This window comes from Sander vitreus, chromosome 8, assembly GCF_031162955.1.
Source record: "Sander vitreus isolate 19-12246 chromosome 8, sanVit1, whole genome shotgun sequence".
NCBI classification, from domain to species: domain Eukaryota; kingdom Metazoa; phylum Chordata; class Actinopteri; order Perciformes; family Percidae; genus Sander; species Sander vitreus.
The window spans coordinates 7,799,198-7,824,661 of NC_135862.1; the positions used below are offsets into that span (position 1 = coordinate 7,799,198).

Here is a 25,464-nt window from a genome sequence, read left to right on the forward strand (position 1 = left end):
CTGCGCTAGCTAAGCCTAGCACAGATCCTGGAGGTAACCGGTTCCAACTAGCCTACTGCTCCAAATAAGTGACAAAATAACGCCAACATGTTCCTGTTTACATGTTGTGATTTGTAGAGTCACAGGGTGTACAAATAACAAGGTCACATGAGACACAGACATCTTCTAACCGTATACAAACTGGGAACTATATTCTCAGAAAGGCAAAGCACTGCTACTTCTGCTACTTGGGCGGAGTGATTTGCTCGCAGTACCTGAAGCCCCGTGGTGAGGAGCAGAGAGTTAGCCTGGAGTTCGCTCAGAGTTGGAGTAATAGAGTCAACAATTACTAGATAGTAAAAGCCTAGTGACCTTGTTATTTGTACACCCTGTGACTCTACAAATCACAACATGTAAACATGAACATGTTGGCGTTATTTTGTCACTTATTGGGAGCAGTAGGCTAGTTGGAACCGGTTACCTCCAGGATCTGTGCTAGGCTAAGCTAGCGCTGGGGGCATCAGACAGAGTTACAACACGCACGGAGATGAGAAGGGTATGTATCGACTTGTCTAACTCTGGGGGTTACAGTGAATAAGCTAAAGTCCCAATAAGTCGGCGTGTTCTTTTAACACAAAATTTCCAACAACAGCCACACTGAGATACACTGAATTTCTCCAGCTGATCGAAAGGTATCTGCAGATGTTGTTATTTTGACTCACCCTGGCTGCGGAGCTCCCGGGGCCTCTCCTTAGGGTAACGTAGGACGCGATGGAGAGGGAGTTGGACTGGTTCAGTCGAGAGGAGGGGCCTGGCAGACCTAGTTGAGAACAACAAGACGAGAATCAGCAGCAGTTTGATTTCATTTGCAAAGCAGTTGGGTCAAACAATGAAAGCCCAATGACCGAATGCAAAAATAAAAATCTCCATAAGGGAAAAAATATAGAATGAATTTTAGGTAAGGCAAAAAAAAATGATTATGCAATGTTTCAACACTGGTAAAATACATTCCTCAACTTAAATGCTAAACATTAAAATATTTGCAACATTAGAATAAATAAAAAAAGTTGCGTGACAATACAGTCGATTGCATTTTCCACGTTTTAACTGATGAATCTTCCAGTTTGAAGAGATTGAATTTCTAATGAAAATGTGTCTTTCTGAACACAAATACACTTGTCTATGCATATTCATCAATTTCATTAAAGCTTGCTTAGTATTCTTTTCCTCAAGGTAAAAAAATATTCAAATTAGAAATAACCACATGTTATGCAAGAGCGATAGTTGGTAAGCATACTCTGCTGGGAAATCACTAGCCATAAAGAAAATGGTCTGATAAAGGTCTGTATTTTCTGTTAAATGTATTTTACGTGTTACTGTTCAGATACCTTTGCTCTGGAAATACTGGTATTCAACGTCAGACCCGGTGCTGTGTTGGCTCAGTCCTGGCAGCTCTGGTTCACTCAGGTACGACCGCAAGTCAGTCTGAAACCAGAAAAGGTTAGACAGAAACACAGTATGTAGACGGTTGGCTGGTTCTTGGCGTTCTGGCAAATTCTGTTGATTCTTTAAAAAAAACGGTTGACTGTTATTTGAACAGGCTTTTAGTTAGACAAGGGTTTTTATGGCTGTCTGATTTCATGTATCTATCTTTAACTTTGTGTTCTATTGTATGTCATTTGATTGTAAAACACTTTGTGATTTTTATCTGTGAAAAGTGCAATATAAATAAACTTTACTTGCTTACTTAAAACAACAATTTAGAGAACATCTCAATTTGAAATGAAACATTAAAATCACCCAAACTGCATTTACAAGTCGTCATTCCCACAAAGACAACACTAAGGAGATGTTGTTTTTTTTTAAGGAACTCACGGACAGCATACCTTACAGTCTCCATTGACAACATACTGCCCGCCCTCCCGGTCCCTCTTCCTCTCATCTGATTGGCGTTTCAGCCCACGCACTGACGTGTGGCGGATGACCGAGGCCTCTTTGGGGAGAGGCGGCACCACAGGGGGCGTCTCCTCGTAGTCGTAGAGACGAGGCAGTGGTGGCCTGGGTGGGGCGGTGTCCTCTTCCTGGACAGCAACCAGGCAGAAAAGGATTTAGTATCTTAGAAGTAGAACTTTTAAACACAATCAAACTAAATCCAGCAATAATTCCTTAATATGAAGTACACTCTGCTCTGTATAAGTATTGTAGTATTTCTAAGCAGAAGGGTGACACTCACCCACTTTGGCACGGTGCTCTGAGGCAAAGTATGGGAGAGGATGCTGGGGATGGAGCTGCGAGGAGGAGGCTGGACATCTATGCTATGAGAAGGCACTGCCGGGTCTGACACCGAAGGCACTAATTTCCTCTCTGGTGGGGGGTGTGAACACACAGAGAAATCAAGGTTTAGCTTTTAAATGTAAGCAGTTTATAAATTGAGTCACAGTCAGAAGATGACCACATTTACACTGAGAAGTGTAGAAAAACAGACATGTAGAAACAGATTTTCAATGAATGCAGCCACAAGTACACAATCGCCTTTTTCACAAAAGATCTGATCTTTAGAAGCTGATTTCTAAACCGAGATAAAATCATTAGTGTAACCGCAGAGAATGCATTACCTACAACACTGCGATATACCACGATACGTGGACAATACCAACTGTATTGAGAATCTCTAGTAGCCTATATATTCCGTTAATACGTCACATCTCTGGTAATGGTTAACGAGTGACGACCTGTATTTCATCGTAAAAATTCTCTTTCCATCTCTTTCCGTTTTGATGTCAACTGTAAACAAACTGCAATTTGCAATTTTTCTAACCAACCTGGGTTCTGGACAGAGTCAATGGTGATCTTGTAGTTGGCTTTACTGGCACTCAGCCCCCCCATCACGTCCTCGATCCTCCACAGCTCGCGCTTCATCTCAGTTTTCTCTTGCTACAGTTTGACACATACACGTTTGACATTCATGTTATTCTGGTTTGGTTCGACTTGGTTTTCAATGTCACAGATTTGGTAATTTATAAATAAAACAAAAAGTGGCCTGTAAAAAGTCCTGTCAATGAACTTGAGAGAATTGTTGACATAAGAAAAGAGGATCTGGAAGACATATGAAAGATCCCAAATGATCTGGAGGATTTTGGAACAAACTAAATAGAGACTGTTTAAAAGCCACAGATACAGTAAATAAATATGAGAAAAACTATTTGCTTAACTGACAAATTAGTGCTGGCAGATTGGAGGTGAACCTGCTCTGAGCTGCAGTACCAGGTCTCACCTGAGGGGTGGCGCTGTGGTTCATGTGTGCCTGCAGCGACATCCTCAACTGCTCCATTGATCTCTCCAGCCTGCTGTATTCCTCCCAGGCGTGGGCCATCTCCTGCATCACACAAACACACCAAGTCTTAGCTTATATACACAGCAGAATCTTAAAGTACACCGTTTGCAAGATACACGTATAGCAATTGATGTGTCCTCATAGCGATATCTATATATATCTATCTATATAATTACAGGCATCAGTGTGCGCGCACACACACACACACACACACACACACACACAGCACCCACAAAAGTAGCTGTATGCATACCAGAGACATACTGTATCTAAGCACACTTTGTACTTAAAAAAAACCATGCTGTCATATGAGATTTTGCATACCTTTGCCATTGTGTGACGTATACATTGGCTATATCTCTTGATTTTAGCAAAATATCCTAATAAATATTGTGATGGATTACTACCCTATTTCCCAAGACTATACATACTTATTGTGCAAAATAAAAAACACACATGCACAATTTTTTTATTTAACCTTTATTTATCCAGGTCAGTCGATTGAGAACACGTTCTCATTTGCAACGACGACCTGTCACATTCACACAGTTCCACATTCATACCTGGAAGCTGCCCAGTACAACCACAGTCTGATCTGCTGGCCACTGAGCAGCTCCGCTGGAGCGGTTGGGGTTAAGGGCCTTGCTCAAGGGCACCTCAGTGGTGGTGATGAGGGAGGGAGAAGTGCTGCTCTTTCACTTTCCCCACCCAGATTCTATCCTGTCGGTCTGGGGATTGAACTGTCCCCAAACTCGCTTCTTTAACCTCTAGGCCACCACTCCCCATAGACACTGGCATACATACCGTGGAGAGGCGTGATATTTGGGCCCTGATGGAGACCAGATCTTCCTGCAGAAGTCTCTGCTGGTAGGCTATCTTGTGGGCGTGGGCCGGCTGCTCCAGGTACTGCTCCATCTGCCGGTGGGACACATCCAGTACACTCTCCAGCTTGTCCTGAACGGGTGAGGAGTCATGCAGCAGAAGGTCAACCAAAGCAACTATAAGACCTGCTTCCCTGTGATCTGCTCTAAAAATGTGCACTTAGACCATTCAGCAGATGACACTGAAACACAAATGCCTCCAGAGGGCAGCATGTCACACATGAGCCCCCATAATATTTCAACTACCTTCCTGTTATTTACCTTCAATGGGTCTATATATTGTCTTGTAATTTAATGTATTACATTTTTTGTATGTTCCGTCATTCAGTTGGTTGGTTTAGTCTCGCTTTGCCAGACCCTCCTCCAAAGCGCGCTGGAGGAGAGTCTGGCTACTCCACATAGCATTTGGGGATGGGAAAAAAACATGCTCTGGTTTATTGGCATTTCTTTCAACCAATCACAATCGTCTTGGGCGGTGCTAAGCACCGGAGAAAAGTTGCGGTGCCGCTGCAAAATAGGCGCGGGAGGGAACTTGTTTTGGTGGAACATGTACGTTTAAAAGTTGTTTTAGTCGTGCAACAGGAAACTCAGATTGGACAGATAGTCTAGCTAGCTGTCTGGATTTGAGATCTGAAGAAAGGTTAACCAAAAACCACCAGAGTTTAAAATGCCAACACAAAGGAAGACCAAGGCAACGGATATCCGGCCTAAATGCCGGTAAAAATTAACTTCTGTTATAACATTGTAAAGTTACAAGCCAATTTGGCCGGTGATGAATGAAGCGAAGCTGCAGAAACGATCGGACAAGTCAGAGTTTATAGATTGGTCTGTTTTCTGGCAAGAAATTTGCGTGTGTGTTTGGCTTGGAAAACTGCGCGAAACAAACCAGAGCAGCTGAAAGTGTAAAGTTAGTTAGGAAAAAAAAAACTTGGAGATATTATTCGAGAGTAAAGTAAATGTACATTTTTATAATTTATCTACCAACCATCAACCCAAACAAATACTTTTTAAGAAACACGGATGCTTAAATGGATTCAGCGGCACTCATAATCAAATAAAAAAATGGCTAGTGAAAAATTGGAATGGCTGGTATCTTTAAACATGTACTAGATAGATTCTGATAAACTGATTAAACACATTGATGCGTACTGCGATCTACTCTTTGATAACTGAATCACCCTCTGTTATCAAACTCCATTGTATAGCGCAACTGATAGCAGCTCTGGTACTGAATGTGTCACCATCATGTAGAATTTGTGCCTGTTGATTCATCAGACTGACTGAGGTCCTATACAGCATGCAGAGTGTGTACCTTGTCCTCCTTCAGGGAGCTGATCCTCGCCTCCAGATCCTTGAGGATCTTGTCCTGCTCACACAACCGACTCAACTTCACCTGCAGGGGGAGACACAGAGCTGAGTGGGCGGGGGGGAGAGAGAGGAGGTGCATTGTAGGAACTGTACACTCACAGATAAAGCACTTCTCTCTTGATCACTAAAGTGTGTGTCTGTGTGTTGACCTCTGGTAATGAAGTGGCCCATTTACTTAATTCCAACTTGGCCTGGTCTCTGCAGCTGTGGATGAATCAGTGTTTGTAGAAGAACACACATCTCGGTGTGCGTTTGCGAGTAGTGATGCGTTTGTACATGTGTTTATGTGCATGTATATATCTATTTTGAAATGTTTTGAGTGCATGCGGGTTAGTAACACTTAATATGCACAGTGCTGTAGCTCCCCTGGTCTCATTCGGGTGTAATTACTGTGAGTGAGCCCATTACACAAAGTGGGTGCGACCCACCTGACACGTTTAATTACAGTGTCAGGGAGGCTCTGAGCCTCGTTAATTAATCCCCGATTAAACTCAGCAAACTTGGAGGCAAAGGTTGGATCACTTTATCATCCTGCAGTAAAACAACAACACAACATTCATGTAGTGAGGTTGTGACTGAACAGCTTGATGTGAACAAAGCACTTATCTGTATACATTTGTGCACTCGACAGTAGCTTTTATATTCAATCAAATACATTATTAATCCTGTTGTTGTCTCCACGCTGATGTTGTAGTTGGATCTAATCAAATATTCATCGCAGACAACACTCTCATAAATCGTTTAAACTGCTGCGTGTGAAAGTGAGTGAGTGAGAAATACTTTCACAGGAGAAATAAGACGTGAATGTTGGAAAAACCGCAGGGAATTGTTTGGATTATCAAACAAAAGTTAAGGCATCTACCTATTTACAGTGTGCATGCTGTTTGTTGATGATATACCCTTTCTTTTCTCCCAAATAAACAAAATGACTTTTATTATTTTAATGATAGCGAATAAATAGAAATGTTTAAACTGCATGTTAAAGCAACACTAGGTAACTTTTCCCGCTTCGGTCCCCCTACAGGTTGGAAGCGGAATTGTCCATTACATCACATTGTCCAGTTCATTCGAACTACAGATCCGCTACCCGATCTGGCAAACTTGCATAATGTAATGTAATGTACAATTCTGCTTCCAACTTGAACCTGTAGGGGGACCGATGCAGGAAAAGTTACCTAGTGTTGCTTTAATATGTATTTCAATCAGACTACATACAGTAATAGAAAACTGTTGGATACATTTGCAGACGTTTTAGTACAGTAAATGATGAGATGATAAAAATGCCCTACATTTTCTTGGCTAACAGCTTCACTTTCCATTAAATTTAATTGACATTCAATGACATTCTTTAGATGTCTTACGTTTTTCTTTAGATACTTACTGACAGACAAACAGGAATGAAAGCATAGCCTCCTTGACAGCGTCCGAAATGGAAGTGGTCTGTATTTAATTCAGCCAACATTTTGAGAAGTTATTGAGCTCGTACTTACATCCACATCACTTTCTGCAACCTTGACAGGTTTCCCTGACTCCCTCAGTGTCTGACTTCCAGCTACCTAGAAACAGCAAAATCAGCATTTCCAGATGTTAGCTGTACGGTAAAACAAAGTGTCTGAGCCGTGGTGCAATGGTGCTGAAATACAGGAGATACAGAACACAGAGACCAGCTACAGACTACGGTAGTAGGAGGCTGAGACAGACTGTCTGTGGCATATTCTCTTCGCCTCGTGTATATGACAATATGAGTGAATTGTGGCACACAAAATCAGCTCTTGCCATGAAGAACACAATGACTATGGACAACCTTGAAGCCCTGCACAAATTGACTTAGCCATAAAACATCTATACAGTGCATTGTGTCCCCTCCATACAAAAACGTTTTGGGTTTTACTGGGGTTACTGAAACACATATAGAGCACGGGCAGATTTAACAATGAGAAAATCAACACATTTCACTGATAACAGCTCTTTCTTGTGCTTGGGAATGATTAGTTTCGGAGTTCCTTTTCGCTCCTTTTTGTAATAAAATGGAGACATGACACAGTAGAGCCCTGTGTTCTTGTCAAGGAGGTGCAGCGTTTCAGAGACGATGGTAGAAGCAGCTGGCTTATCAACCACCGGGCCACAGCCACAGTCCATGCACTGCCGAGCCATCCCATGCCCACTTTTCAACAGCATCGTCAACATCACCACATGGGGAGGGGAGACGGGGATCACGTGGAGATAAGACATTTGATGCCATTCAAGCCGTAAATGCAGTGCTGTAAGCAATGGGATGGTCTTTCTAGAACAAAGACTCTCTAAACATGTGAACACACACACACACACACACACACACTCATGTAAAGACTAGACACATGCCTCCCTAACACTGGAGAAACATGCCTTAGCATAAATGTGCACAAGCACAGTCACAGACGCACTACATACAACATTATATCCGTTTATACAGTACATATACTGGATACAGATACAGACACACACATACACACATACATACAGCTTACGTTCATTAGAGGCCTGAGAGGCCCAGCAGTGCAGTGCAGTAGTAAACTGTGAACTGCGAGGATCAGGGGCTCTAAAGCTCTGATCTGGGAGTCAAAATCACAAAGACACAGAACCGCTGTCACAAAATGGCGGCTGCTTTCGTGAGAAGAGTTAGAAGTTTACTGGGGATACATTTTGTCCCACACAGATGCCTGAACATCTCTATTTGTGGCCAGAGTGTTAGAAGTGGTCGTCAGTAAGAAACACCAAGAGTTTTAGTTTGAGCTAGAGGAATTCCAAACCAGAAAAGGCACAGCAGAAATAGACCACTTGAGCTAAAGCAGAAGATAAGTTAAAATAACTAACAGGGATCAGGGGACAAACTCTGATCTCACCTTTAGATCCAAATACTCCAAGTCCTTCTTCAGCTGCAGATAGGTGTCATCAGCCTAGAGGGTGACAGACATGGGAGTGTGGATTATTGATTTGTGTTGACAGGAATTAAATAATTCACTATCTGGGGCCTCTGAATCTAAGAAGCTTGCGTAAACTGCTGTTGTGTCTGTGCCAACATGCATCACAACCGACAGAGAGACACACACACACACACACACACACACACACACACACACACACACACACACACACACACACAGTAAAACAAATTCATTCCTTTATTTTACAAAACACCAGCACAAACCAGATCCATTAGAAGCAGCAGATATTTGAAACATTCCCGAATTCGGCTTTAATTCAACTCACATCACTCAACAAAAGAACAAACTGCCGAAAATAAAAAGATTCACATATCAGAAAACCAAGTTGACCGACACATCCACAGTCAGCCAAAGCATGGGATGGCTTTGTGGACGTCGAAAAGTTCGAAGCTCAACATGCTCATGGACAGTATCACTAGAAGCACGATATGGAAACGGACCAGCCAAGAACAGCACATGGAAAAAAAAGAGGCGGATGGTTCTATGACGGCAGCAGGGCCAGCACTCACAGATTAACCATGCCCAATGTCACACCACTAAAGCAGGGCAGCTTTTGGGTAGAGGTTGCCACTGATATACCGAGACTTGGCTAATAATGCTGCTGTTGTGTTAACCTTTTGTTTTAGTTAGCCCGTATCTATCCTGGGATAGGTTATTTTTCAGCACTATTTTACATTTGACTTGTATTTACAGTCAGGAACTATCAAGTGCAATCAACTGGGAGTTACAGGATGGCCTAAAGCGTGATTTATTCTTCTGCGTCAAATCTACGCCATGGCTACTTACGTAGGTACGCGGAGACACGGACCCTACGCCGGACCCTACGCCGGACCCTACGCCGGACCCTACCCTAAAATGCTTATGTGATTATAGCATATTTGTGATGCCATTGTGTTTGCAGAAAAATGAGACAATCAACAGTTGTTGTTGGTCAGATCCATTGGTGGTGGTGGTGGGATGATGGGGGTGAGTGGGGGGCACCAAAGGCGGAATGTTTTAAATTCTACACATAGTGGTTTTAAGGTATAACAGGCATGTCAGATCAGTTTTGAATTTAAGGGTTATCATATATTTGATGTGGTATTAGGCAGCACAATTGCTGGTTGTGTGTATGAATTTGGATTTGTTGCTAATGTGAGATCCCAATCATCCAGCACCCAAAGACTAGGTGCTTCAAGACTGGGGAATGCAAGACGATGCACAAAAAAGTCGCTTAACTGTTACAGTTGAGGAATTTAACTGCTTTTACTGGAATGACTTGACGTGTTACTTATTTTTATATTGTAAAAATCCATGTAGCATATTTTTAAATATCTTCTGTACTTCACAACCTGAGCTGACAGTGGCAAGAGAGAAGTGCCAGGAGGTTAGATGTCATTAGAATTCATCCTCTGAGGACTAAGATTACCCCCACAGCAAAACCAGAAATTACTTTTCACTAACTCTTGTTACAAATCAAAGTGTTGGACAAATTTTAATTGTAAGGGTCTCCTCAAAATGATTAGAACTCATCATCTGATCAAATATTTCACTCTGGAACAAAGTGTTGGACAGACAGATTGACGCACAGATGAATTGACCAACTGTATCATCCAAAGAACATAGATTACCAAAGAATAATGGACACAAATAATTACCTTTCTCAATTAAAAATGTTGAAAATTCAAAGTACAAATTATATGTATTATTATTATACGAGTTATATGTATAAAAAAAAAAAGAAAGAAAAATAACTATTTAAGTGTAAAGCAGCTTTGCAATATGTGTAGTGGCAACCTCTACCAGCCTGTGGTAGAATGAGGGGCAGGCAGGCTGACATGCTGCGGGGAGCCCCCACCTGGCTGTTGCAATGGCCCAGGGGAGCTGAGAGGCCCACATGTCCGAGGTGGGACACCGGAGAGGGGCCGGAGCTGAGGAGGGGGCTGGTGCTAGTGGTGGTAGTAGTAGTGAGGAAGGGGTTGTGGTGGTAGGACTCTTTGGGACCGTTGAGCCTCTGCAGCTGGGTGAACGCGTGCTGACGTGCGGAGGCCATCTTGGCCTGATGCCGACGCAGCTGAATGAGGAGCAGGGTGAGCTCCTCGGGCTGTCAGGCACCACAGGACATTACATCTGGCATTAAAACTGACCACACCAAACTTCAGTGAAACTTGTGTTAAAAAAGTAAACTTGCATTCACAGCACCAGTAGCCACTTTTTTTGTGCGACTGGCTGGTGGCCAAATTGAACAAGCAGAACAGAAGCTCAATTAAGGGGGATTAATGGTGTCGAAACAAAAAGCAGAACTCACAGCAACACAGTGTAGATGACAGGCAATGTCTCCCAAATGTTCAGCTACAGCCAACTGGCCTGTGCCGACGAAAGGCTAATTGAGATGTGTTAACATTTTGTTGTAGCGAAGAATAAGCGCTCTTCTTGTGACTGATTTCTTAAGTGTCTGGCAGCGTGAACACACTGTGAGAAACGTTACTAGGCTCTGGAAGTAGACTGCTGGAGGGAATTACACATCACTTCCAATAAAGGCCTGCGGAGCCTTCAAAGCTTCTGCTCCAAGTTCCAAATAGTGTTAAATTAAATCCATGTCTACTGTCATGTTTGTTCAAATATTAATATTTGCAATGCAGTGAAGTAGTTTTTGTTTAAATGTGTAAGACGTACCGTTTTGCCATGAAGGCTGGGTGCACTGACTGTGTGTGTGATGTAGCCAGATGGAGGCATTGACCGTCTCTCGATAGTAGCACCCTGACAACACATAAACATAACATAACACAACATAAAAATTTTACATACATACATACATTCAGAGTTTAGAAAATGACATTCAAAAAATCTAATTGAATGTCATTTACAACACCAAATCATCTGAATTATGAAGAATCTGCTATCATAAGTTCCATTTCGCCAATGGCTAAAATTCATTGTAGTTTTAGAGGATACAATGATTCACATGAACTCGATAATACTGAATTCTTTATTAGCTCTGGGCAAAATGAAGTGGCTTGTGGTTGTGGGTTTTTGTGACATCAAAAATGTCATATGCAAATACTAATGGAGCTGCTAATCCTTTCTCAGTTTGAATAAATGTGAAATATGTCTTTATATACTGTATATACTAAATACGGTGTATTGTATATTAAATAGTATGTATACATCTTCAATATAGGTTCAAGTTAACGGTTTGACTGACTTTTTGACTGATTGCTGATCCAGTTGAGGTAATTTAACAGACTGAATGCCTTAAGGATATGTCTGCCATTGTGCCCCAACACACTGAAACAATTATTCTGTTCAGTGAAGCACAGTTCCAACATCCGCCCACACTGTCAGAATGACTGACACTGTTCTGGATGAGAAACTATTCCATTTGATATTTTGCACTCAATATCTGGTAAGAGCACAAACAGGCAAGATAGATCATTTTCATACAATCAACAGAATACAGTGACTTGGATAAGAGTGTGAGGTTAATGTGCATAATGTAAATTTGATGCCAAAACCCGGGCCTTTTCTTAAACTGAAAGTTTAATCTCAAAGGCAACACAATTGCCTTTAAAATATAAATGGGAGTTATGTTTCAGTTAGTTACACCTTGTGTTGTTTGCAACAAACATGCAAGATTGACTGCCTTTATCAGACATTATTTTACCTTAAGCATCTGAGATTTGGTCCTGCGGGGGGAAACAGCGAAGGGGATGTCCACCACAGATCTATCACCCACGGGCCTGACTGTCACCCGTTCAGCTGGCGTGTGCGGCCTCCGTGTGGGCGACAGGGTTCTGCTGGAGCCAGGCGGCGGCCCTGGTGGAGGGATGTCTGCAGCTGAAGGTGGCACCGACACACAGCGGGGCGGTCCTTCGGACCTGGGTGCTGAGGAGGAGAGAGGCACAGTGGATGGGGGGCGTGGGCCAAATGGGTAGTCTGGGGCCGGTGTGTAGAGTGGCGCTGTGGGGCTGCCGTGACGGTACTGGTGGCGCTGCTGCCACTCGTACAGCTGCCAGACAGTGTTGGGCCCTGGGTCAGGGGTGAGGCGGAAGTGGCTGAGGCGGTCCTGGGCATACTTGTACTCGCCAAGTCGGGCAGGCGTGGGGCTCTGGCGAGGAGTCTTTGGCAGGGTCTGATATGCATCTATGGCGGTGAACTTGTGCTGGGTTGGGGGTGTGCGTCGAGGGAGGGTGTTTTCTCTGGATGGGGGGCTGTTGAGTAAGAACAGCAGGACACAAAACTATGTTTTTTTCATACCCAATGAACAGAATATCTATATATTAATCTAATCTTATCTTGAATTTTATTTAAGGATTAAATAAGAAAAAAAACTGTCTAAACATAAATTAAATTTATTGTGCTACACATGGGGAAATTGTTTGATACACTGTACTATTTCTTAACAATAACAAGCTCTATATCTTTTAAGTTGATTCTCTGAATTCAGAAATAAAACACTGCGCTGTGCAGACCTGATATGTTCATGGCGGGTTGGTATTCACATACATGTTAAATCTGCAAGCAAAGCTCACGAGAGGGAACTCTACCCTATACTTATACTTTTGGTGTCATTTTACCATGTCTGTCTCCTGCATAGTCAGTAAACATTAAATAATCAAATAAAACAAATATGTTTGTAATCATGTGTATTTACAGACAATTAAACAATTAGTATTTTCACAAAATAAGACTAAGATTACAGTGACCTACCCTTTGTGGTCAGCCTTCTGCACTTTGACCCACTGCTCCACTTGCTCCAGAGCACTTCTCCTGCGCACCAACTTGTGTGTGTCAGCAGGGGGCAGCGCTGGGGCCCTCTGGTACGTCCCCGCTGCGATCCCGTTGGGCTCCAGGATGGGGCTGGGCGTTGAGACGAGGCCGTTCCTCGTGCAAACGCTGGAGGGCAGCGTCGAGGCGGCTCGAGACGGTGCCCGGGATGTAACCCTGGACACAGGCGCTGAGGCCGACATGTGGTCTAACAGTGGGAGGGCAGAGGGCGCGGAGTTGGAGGGGAGGGACGTGTGTGTGTCCATTTCCAGTGCTGTACTTCCTATGGGCTGCTCCGATATGGTGGTGGCAGGAGAATCTTTGTGGAAGCTGCAGCGTTCATCTGCATCACGGTGAATGGGTTCCAGGAGAACCTCGTGGATGATGGGTCTGACGGTCTCAGAGTCTGCGCTCTTGTGGTTGTTTACGTGGTTCGTCTGCGGGACAGCCTGCTGCTGCAACATGTTAAACGTCTCAAACTTGTCAGATGGTCTGTGGAGAGTAGAGATTACAGGAAAAGCCTGGATGAATGTTAGCCTTTTACGCTCGTACCTTTTGTAACTTTCTCTTCAACGTTGTGAGAGTTTCAATCCTGAGTGAGACAGGAAAGCAAGGTGAGGAGATAAATCAGACATGTGTGAGCTGGGGGAAGAGGAAAAACTAACAAACGCAGCAGGGAGGAGAACAGAAAGTAAAATGACATGGGGAGGATAATGTTTATTCTCCTGTCTGGCACCCAACTCTTACTTTGAAATTTTTTTATTATACCCACGCTACACAAGAGAACCAGATGAATAACTACTGCTGACAGCCGATTGTTCTCCTTAAACCTCTCAAAGGGATTTCAGTGGCTTTTACTTCCCTGATACGCCATGGACATCGTGTTCCACCATTTCAGGGGGCTTTTTTCTGTTTTGTTCTGCTGAACTGAATTTGAACTAGATGACTTGTCACTTAAAAGAGAAACTTTTAGCCTCATCCCAAACTTTAAGGACAGGCCGTTTTAAAGCAAGGCATATGACAAGCAAAACTAGATTTAAACTCCTTTTTAATTAAATCCCCTGTGACAAGAGAAATGTTCAGTTCTCTGAATGAACCACACACCAAAGTTTACTTTAAGAAAATGAATTAAACAGGTGCCGACATGCTCCCCAGCAGCTGGTATCTGAAGATATTCAATATAAATTAGCAATATGATGACTGGTTAGTCCCTATTAGAATGTGTTGAATCCTAATTTTCCCTTGGGACCAATACATTATCTAGCAATTATGAGGCATTAATGAGGCATAGAAGGCATTCTCTTTTAGTGTAAGAGTAGTTTGTTGCTAGCAATGCATCCCATCACTGTACAATAAATGTAAGAACATGTGTTTGCATATTGTAAAAGTGTCCAAACTCTTGAAAAAGACGTGCAACATGCCAGCAAATAGAAACACTGTTAGTTTGTTCAATAAGAAAATACCCCAAAAGTGGAAGTGTCTTCAGTTAACAATTCTGCCATTCATTAGCAACTAGTGTAGTCTTGTGGGATTTCCCCTTCCAAACACAAAAAATGAACGAGCTGCGGGTGTCTGAGGCTGCCACAGAATGATGGGATGTATTTGATCTGTGCCACCTCCCCCTGTTAACATATGAATAATACATGGAGAAAGCGGCTGCTTGTTCAAAAGCAGCATTTCACAACACCAGAATGTACTCTGTGAAAGCAGGCAGACGTTAAAAAAATACACTACGCTCATATGCCATAGCTTGGGGACTGACGCAGAGCTGTTAAAGCTGTGAACAGCAGAGTGGGATGTTTAACATGAATCGTTTATAGTGACAAAAAGAGACAAGACAAATGGCAACACTTTCTAGGAAATATGTATTTATAGGATATAACAACTGTAGCTATCATAAACAGCAGGTATTTATAAACAATACAGTGTATAATAACATATTCCACACTGCATTGTTTATAAATAAAATTCTAAATTTTAGAACATCTGCTGTAAGAATGTTAGGGGGTTTAAACATGATTAAGAGTAATAAAAAAAACATTTCTAAAAAAAAATATGAATGAACATTTTACAATATGTCAGAAGCCTCATTAACGGGATAGCTACTGAATCAATTAAGTGTAATGTCAAAACTACATTTATTGTATAAACACAGGACAAAGGCCTAAACTACTGCTACTAGCTGTAGCAGTTGAACTTGATTAACAGGTGATCTCTGGGAAGTGTAGTACAAAATCGCCACAGCACTGTAAAATACGAATGGCACCAAAGATGGACTGATGGAAGAACATCTGAAGGTAGTGAATGTATGTGTGTTAGGTGTCTGTATATGTTTGACTGAATTAGAGTATGTGTAAGTTTGTGTACTGTATGTGGTTCAGTCAGGCCTACACCAGTGATTCCTAGTGTAATCCCAATTAGAGTTGGGACATTAATCAACTTTATATCTCAATAAAAAATACAAAAGGTGACAGAAGGAAGGTAGAAGGAAGGTAAAAATACAGGCAACAAACACAAGGGGGAGCTCATGCTGTAAGGTGGAAAAAGCAATGCTTGTCCATAGAAACAGAAAAAGTAAAGATCTGGAACTTATTGTTCTGGGAAGAAAAAAAGTGTTTTTTTAAATAGGTAAGTGACTGAATGTACTCATATAGTTATGGTTATGGACCTCTTGAGTATGCTGCTGCTGTTGTTCTACAGCTGCCTGGTTTAGGGCAATAAAGGTAAGGTGTACGCTGTGTGTTCAGTTAGTTCAATGACATGGACTGACTGACTGACTGTCTGTCTGTCTGTCTGTCTGTCTGTCTGTCTGTCTGTCTGTCTGTCTGTCTGTCTGTCTGTCTGTGTGTGTGTGTGTGTGTGTGTGTGTGTGTGTGTGGCCCTACCAGATGAGTGTGTTGGTGTGGTTCTGCCATCAGCGTGGCCGTGTGTGTGTGTGTGTAGCCCTACCTGATGAGTGTGTTGCTGTGGTTCTGCATCAGCGTGGCCTGGTTCATGGCCCTCAGCCAGGTGGTCATGTCCTCTTGGGTGTCAGCGCTGAAGTAATACGTCCGCATCCCGGTGTGCTCCGCCTGCGAGCCAATCACAGAGCTCTGCTTGTAAATGTACGAGCGCATACCAGTGTGGCTAGCCTATGGGAAGAGACAAGAGGCTAGGTCAGTGTCGTGGTCAGAGAGACAGAGATCAGCTGAGAGCTGAAGCGTTGGTCAAAGAGACAGGGAGATATCATGCTGTCCAACAAGAAAAACAACATCAAGGGCCACATAAGAGAGAGAGAGAGGCAATGAAGGGAACCACACAAAAGAAATACAGAGACAAAAAGGCCAGCCAGTTACGACCAACAAAGCCACAGCCTTTGACCAATGAGAGGAAAGATTCTTCGGTGTAATGGAGAATAGAAAATGTGTGTCAAAAAAAAGACCCCAAAGTTTCCTCACAAACCTGTTTTTTTTCCTGCTATTACGGCTTAGAAACCTACTAAGAACATAGGACAAATAACAGTTTACACACATAAAGAGTAACGTTATAATAGCTTTTTTATATTTCTCAGCGGTATATCTCGCAAAATAAGAAAGTAAGAAAGTTGGATGTTGGATGTTGTTCATGGAAAAGCAGCTCTGCAAAGAGGCAGTGTGAAAGGCAAGCCTGATTAGACACCATGAAAAGCCAATTGTAGTCTGTGATTTAAGTGCTGAGCTCATGACCGGCATACTCAAATTTAAGATTAATATGTCTTTGTATGCACAGTAAAAAGGGCTATTAGTCATTGATCTAATACACTGTTGTTGGTGTGTGACAGTCGAGAGCACATCTGCCCCATTTCATCATCGGGATGGATCCAAAGACACAGTGTGTAGAATATCAAATTAATCTATAATAAACTATACTGACGGAAACATTGGGATGTGTGATGTTGCAGAACTATTTCAAGCAGAGCCAACACAGGCGAGACACAAACTCAATAATACTATACATTAGGTCTACTATTATGGACTGTAGTCTGTGCACCTGTAGGGGAACTTTTGTTTTCAATGTATCAAGTTACTCACACATCATCATTATTGACTCATGTTTAACTGCATACTATGTATCAATATTATGATCTGTTTAAATCTGTGTTCAGTACATCCAAACATTTATGTTGTGCTTTAGAAATGTACTAATCCATTTTTCTACTTTAATAATGGATACAATGACTGTTTAAAGCAAGGGTCTTCAACGTTTTTTAAGCCAAGGACCACTTAACTGAAAGTGAGATGGATCAGGGACCCCCTATTAACCTAAAATTGACCTTAACCTAAATTAAGTTGCATAATAAACTGGGCCTACAATAACATGTAGGGCGGCCTAAAGCCTTTATACACCTTAAGGCCCGGACACACAGAGCCGATAATCGGCCGTCGGACAGTCTGGCGAGGTCAGTGACTCGAGTCTGTTCGGTGTGTTCCGTGCCGCCGTCCGTCCAAGGGGCCGTCGACCTTCATTTTGGCCGATTTTGGCCGACATGTATAATCGGCGGGGCGGGCACTGCCAGCAGTCGGACTCAAATGACCTGATGATCTGATTGGTAGAGCGCTTACCCGGAAACGGGGAGCGGAATGAGCGTGACTAGAGTCTCTCAAAATCTGACGAAAATCTTTTAAACTGACCTTTGCTGATCTGAAATGAAGACAGATTCAGTAACTGCATGGCCACTTAAAATGTTTTCAGAAACACGTTTCGGTGAACTATTTTAGTACAATATGAGATCGTATTCTGAACAAGACGCCATGACATTCTGTCTTTGAATTTCCGGAGAAGCCAGACCCACGTGACGCGTTCGTCCAATCAGCTGCCGGTTTTCATTTTTGGGCGACAATACAGATTAGCGCCGCCTGCTGTTATGGAGACGTATTACGTCTCATCGCTTTGGTGACTAAATTATAGGCCAGTAAGCCTATCATTACTGTGTTTTTTTACACGATTTATATTTGCTAATAATATGTTGGATTCATGTTAAGACATTTTAATTTTTGACAAAACTTTCAAAAAAATTAACAATAATTTAGTGGACCCCCTGAGGACCCCCTATGGGTCCTGGACCCTCTGTTGAAGATCTCCGGTTCAAAGTGAAAGAGGTCGTTCATAGTGACAAACCCACGGAGAATTATCCCCCGATTCCTCAACTTTTTGTTTTAACGTCTTTCAGCTCATTGTTTTGCAACACCCATCAACCTTGTTTCAAGCTGCAGCAGGCTGCCGTTGTTAGCAGAAGAGCTCAGAATAACCCAGCATAAACTTCCTGACAAGCACCAAACTGCCAATTTAGTAACTACATAGACTGAACATAGCCCATCACAGAGCTAAAAAGACACTAAATATTGGACTTATTTTCCTCATGTGGCCAGAAACATGTCTTCAAATGAATGTTAATGTTGCTCGTTGTCTCGTAGAAATGTGTAAATAAGCAACTGTTTGCTAACTCTTTCACTATACCACTTTATAAGGTAATAATATTTCCATGTTTACAGCTTGTTCCGCTGCCCCCAAGCGACAAAAAAATCTGTAAACGCAGATTTAACTTACAATTTTAAGTAGGACTACCTACTTTCTCTCAACAACAATTTCATACATCTACAGAGTGCCTTTCTCTGCATCCCAGATACCACATGAAAAGTAGGTATCTCTGCTTCTCCAACTATGGATTTCTGCCTTTAAATTTATGCGAGTCCAGAGAGAAGTCCTTGAGAGGCTGACGCCAAGACGTTAACTGTTTGATAATTCGTATAGGCTGAAAATCTTCCTGTGACTGAACTCGTTTTTTTGGCTGTGCTAAAAATATCTCAACATGATGTTAATGATGATATTATAATTGGCTAGCTATCCACAGGGATAAGAAAACACACCATCAAACCACAGAAATGGCCAAGAAATCCAAGGAACAGTACATCACTAACAGCTGCTTAATTAATAGCGCATAAGTGTTCTTTATCCTTGATAAAGATGTCCTTGCTGTGAAAGTGGGGTTATTAGAGGCCCTTTTAAAGTGAGTTGCACTCCACTGAGGACAGCACAGATCTATAAATGTCCTACTTTGCCCTTTCCTTCCTTCCTTCCTTCCTTCATTCAGTGTTTCGGTGGCTGGGATCAGAAGACAAATGAGAGCACCCACTAAACAACAGATGCATGCATATGAAAAGTAATTAAAGGCTAAATATTCCCTACCCTAATTCATTCACTGAATAATAAATGCAGGATAATAAGTGTGTGGTGGGATCTGCAGCGGCTGCAAACATTTCACTGTAATTTCTTTATTTGGTTTATATTGTGATGAAATAAGATGCGATTCCGTAGCAATTTGGCTTCTCGTGTGCAGCGTGATGACAGTCGGAAACACACAAAACACCACATCCACTCGTGTAGTATAATGTACACAGTAAACACGTTCATGAATAACGCAAACAAAGACTGTCCCCCCCTGCTGTTCTATCTCTGATACTATAACATCTGAATAAACCCCAGCACACAGATACAGACATGTACACAAACAAATCTAACAGCTGCCCTCTGAGAGCACTGTCGTCTGGCTGCTCAAACAAGCTCATTTCAGTGGCTACTGCTGTGCACAAATACAATTACAAACTATAATTTCCTTACTCACCATGCTAAAGTATGTACTCGATGCTGATCCTGGTACATTATAAAGATCTGGGAGTTGATTGCACCGCTCACTTGATCCATTGAAGTCCTAATAACCTTGTGCAGTAGCTCTTCAGTGATGGTAAAATGCTTCATTTAGTGCCTTTAAATACCACATAATCGACAAAGTGGTTAGTGGTTTTGTTAGGGCTACAGAGGTGCTGATTTTCTTTTCTACCAGATAGTTCACATTATTTTCCTCTCATGCAAATTAATTCCACATTAGATGCACTGAGTGAGCAGAAACCTGGATCCTAATGAACTTGGTCTGTGGTTTCCAATCATGATTCAGGGCTATACAGATGTGCATCTGAACCAAACACTAAAGCAGCTGATTACACTGATTACATCATGTATTGGAATACTAGCAACAGTACACTGTAACTACTGTGAAAGCTCTAATCATACTGTAAAACAGCATATAACATAATTAAAGGTATCATTTATATGTATTCATACACCACAAATTATAAAAAAAAAAAAAAAAAACTAAACATAAAATATATCTACAATTTGGTCTTGGCATTTGATGAGTAGATGTGATTTGTAATTCTGACCCTGTCTCCCTGAAGGCGTTCTGATCACTTAAATCAGCTGGAGTAATGTTACCTACCCAGAGGAAACACTACCCACAGGAAAACAACAGATGTGGACCACGCACAGGGCTCAGCCAGCCTGTCACTGTCAGGCATGAAGATGTGTTTAGAGGAGAGGAAACAGGCATGGAAACTACAACACTCATCTTAAAAAACGAATATATCCAAAAACACCCTTACAATCTCGACGAAAGGAATAACAGCATCCTCAGGAAGCAGCTGTCAAAACACATCTGCTCACTCACCATCAACATTCTGACAGACTCTCATAGCTACAATAGGACAGGCCTCTTGATGAGAAACAGAGTACTGCGCCACTAGTCAGATGTTTCGGCACGTGCAGAGATATTGACATGCATGTGCAGTGCACATACACAGTACAGAGAAACAGACACACACTTGTACTGTAATATGTTGACTAGTGCTGTCAAACGATTAAAATATTTAATCGCGATTAATCGCATTAATGTCATGGTTACCTCGCAATTAATCGCACATTTTTATCTATTCTAAATGTCCCTTGATTTCTTTTTGTCCCATTGTTTTTTCTCATTTCAATGCTCTTATCAACATGGAAAAGTGGATCGGCTTGCTTTGTGCAAATGTGCTTCTGTCTGAAGTCATCCATTGTCGCCTGGCTTTGACGAGGGGGCGGGAATTCACATCAGCTGTGTGCTTGGCCATCAAGTGGTCTTTCAGACTGGACGTGCTGCGATGATGGCTCAGTTCACAACGACAAAACACACAGATCACTTTGGTCTTGTCAATGGAACCATTTGGCAACTTTTTAAAAGTAAACTTTCCATTCAGAATCTTATTGGCGTCCATTTCGGCGTCTCGCGCTCGCCATCCACTCCAAACGTAACGTTAGCCTACTACTCTTTGGCCGGCTCGTAAGCCCACACAAGTGTGTGCGGCGTGCCTGTTGTTTTGTTTCCGGTCTAGCTAGATCCGGTGTGGTGTTTTTCTAACGTTACTAGTTGTTGCAACAGCATGTGAAAAAAACTACAAAGTTTGCTAGGTCAAAAAGAACGTTAATCTCGCGCTAAAAAAATTGACGCCGTTAAAATGGGTTTGCGTTAAAGCCGTTAATAATAATGCTGACAGCACTAATGTTGACTAAACTAAATTCAAACCTTAAGCTGAATCACAAAAACTTTAACCAAAGACTACCTCTAGTTGTTACCCTTATTCCAAAGTCCTGTTCACATCTGGTTTTGAAGAGAATACTGGCCAAAAACGACTTCACGTTGCCGACAATGTCACAAAGTACAGTACACACCCGTGACCTCCACCAGACCATACACATATTTAAAAGCCCTGTCGATTTCAATCTCATAATCACCAGGTTTGATTTTTCCCTATTTTAGTTACATCAGAACACACAGACAGACACACAGACACACACACAGACACACACACACACACACACACACACACACACACACACACACACGATAGAGCCAAAATCCAACACACACCACCAGTGGTCTAAAATAACATTGAGAGAATCTGCCTCTCTTTAGCAGGAATGCTGAGTGGGTCATTCAGCTCTGAGTGTGTGACCGATACACCTACACACTGAATTCATACACAGCTAAGCCTCATTTTTCTCTTTGTGGTTTGTGTCTGTGTGGGTGTTTTAAGGGTGTTCCTGATTATTTGTTTTCTCCACTAAATTGTTTAACGACGCTTAATGGAAAAATACGAAAAAGTCCCTCTCGCCATATCTTTATGGCCTCTATTTCACCGCGACTAGCCGGCACGACTTCCTTCCTCTCCACCTATCGCTTCCTCTCTTTATTCCCCTTCCAGCCCTAATCACTTTCCTTCCCTTTCTGTGTTCTCTCTCATTCAGCCTCTTTTTCAACAATCAAAAAAAAAAACACTCACTACTTGTGCTCAGAAAGGCCTACAATAGTGTTGGCCCTTTTCCTGTGGACAGCCCCAGACAAACACACACGCACACACTTTGTCAGGGGGCTATTTAAAGAGTCATTGTGCTCATAAAGATAAGCCTCAGCAATCAGAGCACCACAAAGCTCCAGATAAGGTACATTCTCCTAAACTTGCAACTGTGGAAATTGAATTTACACTGAAAAACATCCAAATGGAAACAACAATTGCTTGTGGGTGTCTCAGTTTTAAATAATGCCTGCTTTAAGAAAAAACATTCAATGTTTAACATGTTTCTCTATTTCAAAGTTCCCTTAAGCAGCTGCTGCTTTGAAAATAAAACTGTAGCCTGCATCTACTGTGAAAGATCTCCTACGGTACATTGTTTTTCTGCTCTTCATTTCTGGAAAAGTAGTGTGAGGTGACGTGAGTTCCAAATAAAGTGTTTATTAATAAAGTTTTTCTCCACGCCATCAGAAAACTGCATGCTGGTACAGTAGATGTGACAGATGGAGGAGACAGGGAGAGCGGCACATAGATGAACGATAAGCCCCACACCAGATAAGCCAAATACAAAGACTCATATTGTGATAACGAGGATGGGGTGAGAGAGAGGATAGAAGGGGGAATTAAATAATACAGAGAACACTGAAATAAAAACACAACACAACCACGTCAGCCAAAAGGACAGGTTATTCTCAAAACATGCATCAAAAACCAACAGAGGAATATACAAGGCTGCTGTATATTCTGTCATGTTTGGACCCAAAAAAGCCACACCAACGGCAGACAACAAAGATATATAACGTTGACATCTGGCAAAGTGAGAGCTGGAGAGAGGGTAGAATACCTATTTATGGGCGGACTGTCACTGGGCGACGCGACACACTCACAGGGAGAGAGGGAAGTCCCAGTCGGGCAGCCAACCAATGGGAACAAGAGAGGGAAGAGGATTCAGTGAATAGGGGAAAGGGGGGTGGAGGGAGGAAGGGTCATCGAAGCTTGAAGGTTTCATTTTTGGCGTCATGATGTGTATAGGTCGAGTTGGTAGTCAATGGGTGCAGCATTCACACACCAAAACACCATCATATAATACCCACCCGATCCCACTGGTGTGGGTTACAGACCTGGGTTTAGCAGCATTTTAAATGATTTGAAAAAGGAGTTTGAACCTGCTTTGACCAGTTGGTGGGGTTTACTGCAGCAGGGAAGCTATGACTCTCAAGTAGAATGGGTTACTTTCCTGTGGTAGAAACTTGGGTGTCACTTCTCCTCAGTTTCTGTTTATTTCAGACATTAAAAGGGGCGCTATGCATTTTCGCTTTTTGCTCGCAGGTTTCTCTATAGAGCTCCCCCTACAGCTTTGGAATATATATTTGACAGCTCCTATGTTTACTTGTGTCTGACTCCTCGCTCGGTCAGTCTGCCGTTTCCTCTTTCCCTGTTCCTCCGCCAATGCTTTCCTAGCTTTCTGCTTCTTTTTTGCAGGCTCAGCCATGACGATATTGTGAAAAACTCCATCGCTACCTTGTTAGCTGGTTCCTGAATGGGCGTATGTGTGCAATGCCGTGAAGCAATTCGTTACATCGCGAGACCTGATATCACGCGATACTTCCTTACGCTGAGGCCGCCAGCCGAAAGTTGCAAGGGTGGTTTTTCCGCTCACAGGCGCTAGGGGGAGTGAGACGACCACCATTCAACTCGAAAAAAAGTCATATAACCATTCCAATGACTCCGAAGCTGTTCAGTTAAGGTAAATTAAGCTAATAAAACTGCATAGTTCCCCTATAAGGAGTAACTTAACACCAGGCTATAAACCAGTGTTTCACTGCCCTGTCTGGTTGAAAGTTTCATGTCTGCTTTTACCTCGGACAGCAGACTGCATCACTTGTAGTTGGGTGTTGTCTGAAGTGTGATGTCACTTTGTACTGACCACACCCTGGAGTACACTTGTACATCACTGCGGCAACATGAAACGTCAAACCAGTGGAGGTCAGTGAAAAAGAGACTTTAAGCTGCTTGTTAAGACACACTTACAATCTTCGTAAAGCAACAGCCATCATTCACAGCTTCCTGCATAGCTTCCAGATTATGATATAATATTGTTGTTATTAGTTTACAATAGTTCTCTTACTTGTATCACACCTATTAATAAAAATATCATGACAAAACCCAAAAATAAATAAAAAATATTTTCCCTCTTCCCATTGAGGAGAAACTGACTACAATATTTTGACTTATATCATAGCCAGGAAGCTACATACAGTAGTTCACACTCCCGGTTCTAACAATGTTCAGCAACTTTCTAATGCCCACTGTGCTTGTAGCATACACCAGTTGGTGCTCTCTCCAGTTACCTAGCTACCCAGGCAGTAACTTTCATAGAGTGTTTCGACCCTAAAACGTGACGCCCTTTGAAGCAATCCTCTCAAGCTTTACGACCCTCCTCCTATGGCACTGGAAGCTCCACCAGTATTATCTTCTTGTCTTCTGGGATCCACAACACAATGTGTAGCTGTAGGGAGGTATGGACCACATCTGGAAACTGCAGCTTCCATCCAACATCAACCTTCATCTCCAAAGACCTTATCCACCATCCTGCCATTTGCAGTTTGGTGGGTTTTGGCCTGTGGGACGTGCCTGGCTTGGTTCACTGGCTGCTTTATCTGCCTCTATATCTGCAATATATCATCTAAGACCAGCAAGACTTTGTCATGACACCATCTATACCGGCCCTGGGTTAGCCTTGTCTTGCACCCTCTCAGTATGTGCACTAGTGTCCCGTTGCTGCTGCAGAGTTTACAGCTGGGTTCCTCTGCCAGACTCCATGTGTGAAAGTGTGCTGAGGAAAGAGTGCCACATACTGACAGCAGCAGGAATATGAAGTGGAAAGCATCTAATCTCCACAACTCTGCCCAGGTTACCTTCCTACTAAGTAGCTCCCACATAGTCCAGGACCCCTGCATGTCTAGCCCAACTGCTTTTGATCTTCTTGAATCCTC

At 42.4% G+C, this 25,464-nt stretch overlaps 1 protein-coding gene across 7 annotated transcripts in view; it reads right to left on the reverse strand.

Moving 5' to 3' along the window:
- LOC144521908 (pleckstrin homology domain-containing family A member 7-like) overlaps positions 1 to 25,464 on the reverse strand; it is a 139,822-nt gene that overhangs the window by 8,086 nt on the left and 106,272 nt on the right. For 5 of the 7 annotated variants that reach the window (XM_078256570.1, XM_078256569.1, XM_078256575.1 and 2 more), the window contains 14 exons: positions 16,242 to 16,423; positions 13,236 to 13,784; positions 12,190 to 12,736; positions 11,202 to 11,285; positions 8,445 to 8,498; positions 7,053 to 7,118; positions 5,507 to 5,587; positions 4,118 to 4,267; positions 3,254 to 3,355; positions 2,802 to 2,913; positions 2,213 to 2,343; positions 1,866 to 2,060; positions 1,368 to 1,464; positions 702 to 799 (listed from right to left, as the gene is read on the reverse strand). In XM_078256570.1, the coding sequence (XP_078112696.1) occupies positions 702 to 799; positions 1,368 to 1,464; positions 1,866 to 2,060; positions 2,213 to 2,343; positions 2,802 to 2,913; positions 3,254 to 3,355; positions 4,118 to 4,267; positions 5,507 to 5,587; positions 7,053 to 7,118; positions 8,445 to 8,498; positions 11,202 to 11,285; positions 12,190 to 12,736; positions 13,236 to 13,784; positions 16,242 to 16,423 (2,448 nt within the window). The remainder of the gene's footprint in view (positions 1 to 701; positions 800 to 1,367; positions 1,465 to 1,865; positions 2,061 to 2,212; positions 2,344 to 2,801; positions 2,914 to 3,253; positions 3,356 to 4,117; positions 4,268 to 5,506; positions 5,588 to 7,052; positions 7,119 to 8,444; positions 8,499 to 11,201; positions 11,286 to 12,189; positions 12,737 to 13,235; positions 13,785 to 16,241; positions 16,424 to 25,464) is intronic. The other 2 variants (XM_078256571.1, XM_078256572.1) reach the window with 2 other exon arrangements.